The following is an 8,756-nucleotide window of genomic DNA, read 5'->3' on the forward strand; positions in this document are numbered from 1 at the left end:
GTCTGTATGTGTCTGTGTGTGTGTGTCTGTGTGTGTGTGTGTCTCTGTGTGTGTGTGTGTGTGTGTCTGTGTGTGTATGTGTGTGTCTGTGTGTGTGTGTCTGTGTGTGTGTGTGTCTCTGTGTGTGTGTGTGTGTGTGTGTCTGTGTGTGTGTGTCTGTCTGTCTGTCTGTCTGTGTCTGTGTGTGTGTGTCTGTGTGTGTGTGTGTCTCTGTGTGTGTGTGTGTCTGTGTGTGTATGTGTGTGTCTCTGTGTGTGTGTCTGTGTGTGTCTCTGTGTGTGTGTGTGTGTGTCTGTGTGTGTGTGTCTGTGTCTCTGTGTGTGTGTGTGTGTCTGTGTGTGTGTGTGTCTCTGTGTGTGTGTGTGTGTGTGTGTGTCTGTGTGTCTGTGTGTGTGTGTCTGTGTGTGTGTGTCTGTGTGTGTGTGTGTCTGTATGTGTCTGTGTGTGTGTGTCTGTGTGTGTGTGTGTCTCTGTGTGTGTGTGTGTCTCTGTGTGTGTGTGTGTCTGTGTGTGTATGTGTGTGTCTCTGTGTGTGTGTCTGTGTCTGTGTGTGTGTGTGTCTCTGTGTGTGTGTGTGTGTGTGTCTGTGTGTGTGTGTCTGTCTGTCTGTCTGTCTGTGTCTGTGTGTGTGTGTCTGTGTGTGTGTGTGTGTCTGTGTGTGTGTGTGTGTGTGTGTGTCTCTGTGTGTCTCTGTGTGTGTGTGTGTGTGTGTCTGTGTGTGTCTGTGTGTGTGTGTGTGTGTCTGTCTGTGTCTGTCTGTGTCTCTGTGTCTCTGTGTGTGTGTGTGTGTGTGTGTCTCAGGAGACATAAAACACACACAGTGACATAATTAAAAAAAGGATTTATTCCAGAATGAATAAACAGAACAGCCTCATGGTCACATGACTACTCGTCCTTGTCTTCCACACACAGCGAGCAGAGACCGTCTGAACTCAAAGACCGTCGAGCCGACAGAACAGACCTGTCCGACCGCTCATCCAAAGAAACAAGAAATCACTGATCTGAGAACATTTAGTGGCACGGATTAGTTTCTGTAGAGGATCAAATCAGCTGTGAGCAGTGAAGTATGCAGACGTAAATATCAACACGTCCTCACATTAATCAACAGTATGAAAGACTTATTTGTGGTGGTGGTGGTGGGGGGGTGGGGGGGGTCCTCAGTACTCGTCTGCCGCTGCCTCCATCTTGTATCCGTTCTCTCCGGAGCCGTAACCGTCAGCCGAAGGCGCCGACTGCTGCTCCATCATCCCGTCCTGGCTGTACTCCTCCATGTTGGGTGGTGCTCCCCCCTCGTCCTCCGTGCCCATATCCTCCTGGGGGCCCATGTCGTCTCGCAGGGAGCCGTGTCTCTCCTCTCTGCGCTCCCCCTTCTCTCGCTCCCCCCTCTCCCTCTTGTGCTCCCTGTCTCTGTCCCGGTCTCCCCTGCGTCTGTCTCTGTCCCTGTGACTCCGCCTGCGGTCCCGGTCCCTGTCCCGGTCCCTGTCTCTACGCTCCTCCATGCCCTCCCCCACCTCTCCTTCGTTCTCCTCCAGCATCCGCTCTCCTCCCTCAGGAGCCCCGTCTCCCTGTCCCACCTCCTCCCCTTCCAGCCCCTTCCCCCTCTCCCTGTCTCTCTTACGATCCCGGCTCCTGCTCCTCCTCTTCCGTTCTCGACTCCTCTCCCTGCTCCTGCTGTCGTCTCCTCCCGGCACCGCCACCCCACGCTCCCTCTCTCGCTCTCTACGCCGGCTGCCACCACCTCCCTCCTCTGCTCCCACAACCGGTCTCTCTCTCTCCCTCTCTCTCTCCCTGGAGCGGGTACGTCTGCGGCGTTCTCGGGATCTGGACCTCCGGCGCTCTCTGTCCTTGTCGCGGTCTCGCTCCCTGCTGCGCTCCCTCCGCTCTCCTCTCTCTCTATCACTATAAGGAGTCAGGATGAAGTGAACAGTTACACACTGCGGTCATACTAAATGTCACAGGACAGGTGTTTTCTCAGAGTACTCACCTCCCCAGAGGACGATCGTCGTAACGTGAGGCATCGTCTCGGCCAGAGTGTTTGATGTTGACATCAGCTCCGCCTCTCCTGGTGCCTCCCAAACCTCCACCTGGTCACAAAATAACACAAGAAAACTACTTTAAAATGAGTGTTTTTTGAATGGAGTTTGGTTCTACCGAGAATATAAACGCTGATAGAATATTTTCCACTTAAGTGAATACGAGAATGTTTGCATTGACGTGTACATTAAATCCCTTCAGGTGAAAGCTTCCACCTTCGGTCTGAACACAGCGTACGTCTAATTATGAGTTTAAAGCTCGATTAAAGAAGCAGCTGACCGAGCCTGCGAGGATGCCATCCCTTCACAGTGCGTCCTCGCTCCACGTCCACCAGCACTCTCCTGCCGTCGATCTTCTTCCCGTCTGCGTGCTTGTAGGCGGCTGGAGGAGAGGAGGGGGAGAGGAGACACGGAGGTGAGATGGAGAGCGAGAGCATCAATGTGGCCAAGGAAACAAACAGTGCTTCATGATACTGACCAGGAGCAGGCGAGGCCGAGCTGGCTGCTCTCTGGGTAAAAGCCGAAGGATAATGGGAGCAGACTTCCTTCCACCCGATGAGTGATTGATACGTTTAACTAGCAGAGTTCACTTCTCTTACAGTCTACGTTACAGTGAACATCTAAGAGCCACTGCTTTAAAGTCCTCCGGGGCGTCTTGAGGTTAAACATGTGGATTAAACTTCCTTATTCTTTATATATTAAATTATAACTACTCAACAGGCAGTGGACAGGTCACATATGGATAAATTCACAGGCACACTCAAACACTCAGTTTGTGACACATTGAACCTGCTCTTTAGTCAGCTGTTAATCAGTGTGTGCGTTACCTGAGACACACACAGCAGCACAGCACTTTAATCAATATTAGCACTGCAGTAATAACTCACATCAAAGTAAAAACTCAGCGCAAGTATAAAATAATATTCAGGAACAGGCTAACTTCCTGTTCTCATGTTCCTACATGTGTAATAATGTAATTAGCATTAATAAGACGTATTTTCCTAAACACAATGTAAGACAATGTAAAGTAAAGCCTTTCATTGCTCAGGTGGTGTGGAGGCCCCGGCCGACAGCCTGCAGGGCGCCACTGAAGGACACATGGTGCCCAGGTGCTCGTAGGTCTGTTCTAGAAAGGTTAACTGGGACACTTTCACTCCAGTGAGATGTAAAGTTAACCGTGTATTGTTTTAAAAACGTGCTATGTAACAAGTATCAATGCTTCTGACACTCTGTAGTGTGAACATTCACACTCCCACGTCTCATCCCACAGTAACACACAGTCACTGATCCATCCTGTCTGATCCAGGTGACTCATGGGTCTGATGAGGGGCTGATCCCTGAACGTACACCTTTCAGTGGTAGAAGAGGGCCTTACCAACACCCCGCAGTGACAGAGCTGAGGGTCTTACCAGATCCTCCTACAGTCCGAGGGTCTTACCAACCTCCCTCACAGTCTGTACAGCTGACGGTCTTACCAGAATCTCTCCCTCACAGGTCTTACAGACGTCTCCACCCCTCCTTCAGGGCCTTACCAAAGTCCCTCAGCACACGAACACACCGTGCCAGCACACCTCTATCAGGGGCCTTACCACAACCCCTCCACTTCCTGTGCTCACTGAGGACGACATGGTCCCATCAATAGGGCCTTACCAAACCCCCAGCAGTCCTACAGCACTTACCGACTGAAGAGGGAAAACTGAAGCTAAGAAATGACGGGGCTTCCCCCTCACAGGAGTTTTGATTGTCACATCCCCGAGCAGCTAGTGTTGTACAAACTGTCTGTGTGTGTTTGACTGAGAGTCAGTGAAGTCCTGATGGATCTGAACTGGCCTGATGTACCATAAACATGTCATAAACTGCAGGAACTACTTCTTAAAAAATCTCAATGAATCTGTACGGCTACGTTAACATCATCTACCTTTAGTTATGTAGTGGATAAATCATGTATGAACAACCCGTGTATTACCAACATCATCACCCTCCTCTGCCTGTTCTGTTAAAGCCAGCTCTCTCTGAACGCTGTGGATGGTTATCCTGCAGCATGCTGTTACACGTACACTGCATTAAAGCTAGAGAAACACTGCTGTTTGCTGAAATTCTCTTTAGAACAATAAATGAATTAAAGGTATCTGTTGCTTCGACAGGCGGGTGGCTTTACTGCCTGTTAGCTCTCTGCATATGGTCAAAGTGGGACACAAGCTAAAGCTAATGAGCAGATGCACAGACCTGGTTGGATCTTAGGAGCTGTTAAATGTTTACATTTTAAATAAATGATAGTTATTGTCTACATTTGTTTTTCTGCTGTGCAGGAAGCGAAACGACCAGTGACCCCGAACTGACGTACAACTCCTGAGTCATGCACAGCCCTACTGCACACACAGTTACAGAACACTGATGGTCACATGTTTTTAGTCCTCTCGATGTCCGAGTCGGTCCTATATTTACATCCCTGCAACTTACTGCTACACAACCAGACAAAGTGCACGAGAAGCTGGTGGAGCTAAGTGACCTCAGTACGCAGAGGTGGCTTTCACATGACGGGCAGAGTCATCGGGCAACGTCTCAGACTGTAGTAGTCAGGGGTGCGTTCAATGGTCAAAGCCTAATATCAGGGTTTTAGTATGAGCACTGAAAGCAGCTAAGAGCTTGTTATAAAGAAACTTCAGCCATTGAACGCAGCTCCTCGGCCCTATGTAGGAGATGGAGGGTGGAAAGAAATCTTACCCATCATACAAACCCATTATACCAACCATATACTGAGCTGTGGTAGTAGGGTGTAGATGTATCATAACCATCATCATCTGCCAGCCAGCTCTGGCCAATAGCCATCACAGATTGGCGGCTGCAGTGGCAATGAGAACAACACACAGTTAATATAGTGTTTATCCCCACATCCCCCCTCAGTCCTCCCCCTGCTGAGACTACATGCTGCTGTGATTCAGCAACTCTGGTCGCACTAATGTCCCAGAATGGTGTCCATGTGTTAGATGGCACCATTCAGTGTCCAAACAGACAGCTCATCTTTACTCTGAGCATCACCACCTGCTTTAAACTCTAGCTCTACTGTGGTGACGTTACACTCATCTCAGCATGACCAGGGTTGAAGACCACCAATAAAAACTGACACACAGGCTCAGAAACTAGTCATACAACAGTCCTGGACACATGATTGGTCGCTGCGTGGTGACCATGTGACCTTGTGCTTACCATCAGAGTCCACCAGGAGAGCTGCTCCTTCACAGAGCTACCACGCCTAACAGTTAAAACACAATGAGCCCTTTGACAGGCAAACATGTTCAGCATCAGAGACACACCGCTACCTCTGGCTCCTCCCACTTTCCCATCATGCCCCACTGAATGAAGCAGTCGCCCTCCTCAACCAGACTATTAGTCCACTGACGACACACATCACACAATCACCAGACTGGGATTCCACATGCAGACTGAAGGGTAATGTTGTCACCTTCCCCAGGTGTTAGAGAAAGCTGCCCCCTCCCCAGTATCACATATTTATGTATGATCAATAAGGGGGGGGGCTACATGTCATCAGATACTTCACGTATATAAAGTAATGTTCAGACTCATCACAGCGGTACTCACAGTGCATGTCACGCTCATGCTCGTACTCGATGAAGGCGTAGCCCCGAGGTTTCCCCGTCCTCTTGTTGTACACGATGTAAATCTACAACAGACACACACACACAGGTTAGAGATAGGATCCAACACACACACACACAGTAATACTTGTGTTTGCATGTATAACAAGTTAACCAGCAGCTTGCTCAGTGTTTGTGCAATATTTAGCAGTCCTGGAACATGAACCATTACTGATCCATGTCGACAGATAGTTGTTAATGTACGACATTAATTTATCTGTGGAAGTCGTGGAGATTTCAGATGAGAGATGAAACATCTTCAAGAACTTAGTCCAGCTGCCTTTTGGGCTAAGCTTAGAAAGACTAATGTTGTTATCTAGATGTAGATTTCTTGGCCATGATCAGTTTGGGTGTGGCAGGAGCCTCATGCCCTCCTGAAGTGATCCAATCCCAATATAGCTGTCATCAATTTCCCCCTTGTAGCAGTGTAATGTAATTTTAATTTACACTTAGGCCATGTCCACACAGAGACGGAGCCGACTTCGTTTTGAAAAGGTTTTCCGTAAACACGGCGCCGTCTCAGGAAATGTTTGCGTCCCCACAAAACCGCTGAAACGTTGTAATATATACAACCAGCCTGTGGGTGGCACTGTAACGCAGCCACACAAATACAACAAACCGGAGAAGAAGAAATAGAGCATGCGTATAAGTGTAACAACAAAGTAGAAACACAAGCAGTTGTTGTTGGTGGTGGTGGGGGGGTTAGCACATGCGTGACGTACAGAGGCGGCGCGAATCAAGAAAGATCCGTCTCGGCTGTACACACGGAAACGCCAGGGTGGCATTTAGGGATTTATCCACTCTGGGAAGTGGTTTTAAAAATGATCGTATACAGGCTCCTGAAACGCCGGTTCCGTGTGGACGAAACGACCATACGACAAAAAACTTTGGCGTTTACTCCTAAACCCGTCTCCGTGTGGACATGGCCTTAAAATGTACAAAATTCAATCAAGAAAACTCTTCATGTTTCATATATGAGGCTGCTCAGACGTCCCTGAGCTTCACATTAAGTATAAGCTCCTAAATGGTCATGACTGACTTCTCGTTAAATACAGTTCTGATAGAACCTGAATAAATTCAAAGGAGCAGGCTGTGAGGGACAAAGTACCTGGACCAGCCTGACACAACCATGGTGGGTGTAATTAAAGTGTAGTTTATTCTCTAACTGCTAAAGGGTCTGGACAAAAGACAGAGCAGCTGAACGTACCCGTTTGATGGGGCCATACACCTCAAACTCACGGCGAAGCTTGGACTCTGTGGTGTCGTAGTTCTGCAGGTAAGAAACAAAACCGTTAGAGACAAACAGCTGCAACAAAATAATCACACATGAACATGTGGCTTTAAAAAAACTCACCACTCGTGCAACAAACAGTGTCTTGAAGGCGTCTCCTTGTGCATTAGGGTCATTGTGGGGGTCCCCTGACGTGGTGAACACAGGAGAGCAGGATTAGCATGTGCACAGACAGCAGACAGATTATATTGTGTGTCATTATGGGCACTTACAGAGCTTCAGTTCTGTCTCCACCACAGTTTGCCTTCTCTCAATCTTCTCTCGCCTCTGCAGAAGAAAACAATTAAATAGACATGAGAAACGGTCTTCTTTACCATCGTTATTATTATTATTAACAATAAATCATTGTGTCATATTCTGATGTCTGGAGGAGTTCAGTTATGCCAAACAATATTTTACTTGTTTTTTTGTAGCCTGTGATACGGTATCACATCTTTCGGAGGCCCCTGATTTAAAATAAATCACATTGTGGTAAAATGTTAAATACACACTAAGTATCAATAGAACATGGTATTGACAAGAAACTCGTTCACATCTGTAATAAACTCCTGGAACACAACATGCAGGTGAATTACTCCAGTTTGACTGATGTATCTGCTGTGTTACTGTAGCAGCAGCTGTGCAGGCCTGCAGACAGTCAGCTCGCTATGCCTGCTGCTTCTTCACAGGATCTCACCTTCCTCTCCAGCCGCTCCTCTCGGGTCTCTGCCCGGGTCGGTGGGGGGGCATCTCTGGGGTCCTGGTCACAATGGGGACGAAAAATCAAAACATGAGAAACCCGGTGCGGTGATTAAGCATAAGGAAATCAGAGAAGATCTATAGCCCACCTCGAAGTGCCTGATGAACGGAGCGATGCCACTGTACGGCTGGTTATGATGCTTCTCGTGGGGCAACTTCTCCAGCTGGGGCAGGAAGGGGATGGGGTCCCGCGGGGCAAATAAAGCCAACAGATTCGGGGGTAGAAACTGCGTCATCTTTCACCTACAAACACATTAGAACAAGAGTTAAATTAATCACAACCTAACATGAATAATCATCAAGCCGCTACAGGCCAACATAGGGGGCGGAAGCTAGCGCGATTGTTAGCCTGATATGCTAATTGTGTCTTCTACAAGACGACTTCTCACCACTCACATTATTTAAAAACTGTTTGGACATCATATAGACAAATGATTCTATAGTTTGATGGTATTTTTTCTGTTTCGTTTGTTCCTTTCTCCACCTATCATGTTAATAGTGTTAGTTGAGGCTTTGGTCGAGCTCGTTGCATTAGCCATCCAGCTAACATGCTAACACGATGCTAACAAGGAGCCGGGTTCTTACCTTCTCTCCTCCGCTGTGGTGACAGAAGTCAGACCATTGACTGGAGGAAGGAGTGGGCTGTGTCTGTGGGTCACCGGGACCAGCTCACAGTGTTTCTAACTGTTCAAAGTACAAGTTAAAGACGGACCGCTGATCGGGGCCAGCGCGTGCTCCGAATAATACCCGTCTGTGTGCGACCTGCTAGCTGAATGCTACAGGGATCACTAAATAAAATGGCGGGTTGACGTAAACCGAAGACAGCTGACGTAAACCTTCCCAGGCGCGAGTTACGACCATACAGTCCTTGATTACGACACATGTATAATCATCATCGTGACATCATTACAATGTATCAGTGTGGATAAATGTACATTTTAATCATAAGAGTTTGATTAATTATAAATGTTTAATATTCCTGTTTTTAATGCAGTCACTGTGATAATCCACAAACTGTTTGCACAAACTTAATTCAGT

General features: G+C 47.8%; 1 protein-coding gene across 1 annotated transcript; it reads right to left on the bottom strand.

The window, feature by feature from the left end:
* Window positions 1–824: 824 nt before the first annotated feature.
* Window positions 825–8,482, bottom strand: snrnp70 (small nuclear ribonucleoprotein 70 (U1)). Its single transcript, XM_069674139.1, has 10 exons — window positions 8,304–8,482; window positions 7,808–7,961; window positions 7,657–7,719; window positions 7,193–7,247; window positions 7,044–7,108; window positions 6,897–6,959; window positions 5,634–5,715; window positions 2,314–2,415; window positions 1,985–2,084; window positions 825–1,899 (listed from the first exon to the last, which is right to left on the bottom strand). The coding sequence occupies exons 2-10, from the start codon at window positions 7,952–7,954 to the stop codon at window positions 1,158–1,160; spliced, it is 1,419 nt and encodes a 472-aa protein (XP_069530240.1). The 5' UTR covers window positions 7,955–7,961; window positions 8,304–8,482; the 3' UTR covers window positions 825–1,157.
* Between the last annotated feature and the right edge of the window lie 274 nt (window positions 8,483–8,756).

The sequence above is a fragment of the Semicossyphus pulcher genome, unplaced genomic scaffold, assembly GCF_022749685.1.
Source record: "Semicossyphus pulcher isolate SPU_LCO1_2020_fin unplaced genomic scaffold, fSemPul1.0.p SCAF_23, whole genome shotgun sequence".
In the NCBI taxonomy this organism is placed as follows: Eukaryota; Metazoa; Chordata; class Actinopteri; order Labriformes; family Labridae; genus Semicossyphus; species Semicossyphus pulcher.

Coding starts and splice junctions, on each gene's coding strand:
- snrnp70 (XM_069674139.1), bottom strand. CDS start 7,954: ATGACGCAGTTTCTACCCCCGAATCTGTTGGCTTTATTTGCCCCGCGG. Junction 7,720..7,807: donor CGTTCATCAGGCACTTCGAG/GTGGGCTATAGA, acceptor CATTGTGACCAG/GACCCCAGAGATGCCCCCCC. Junction 2,085..2,313: donor ATGGCATCCTCGCAGGCTCG/GTCAGCTGCTTC, acceptor TTTTGTGACCAG/GTGGAGGTTTGGGAGGCACC.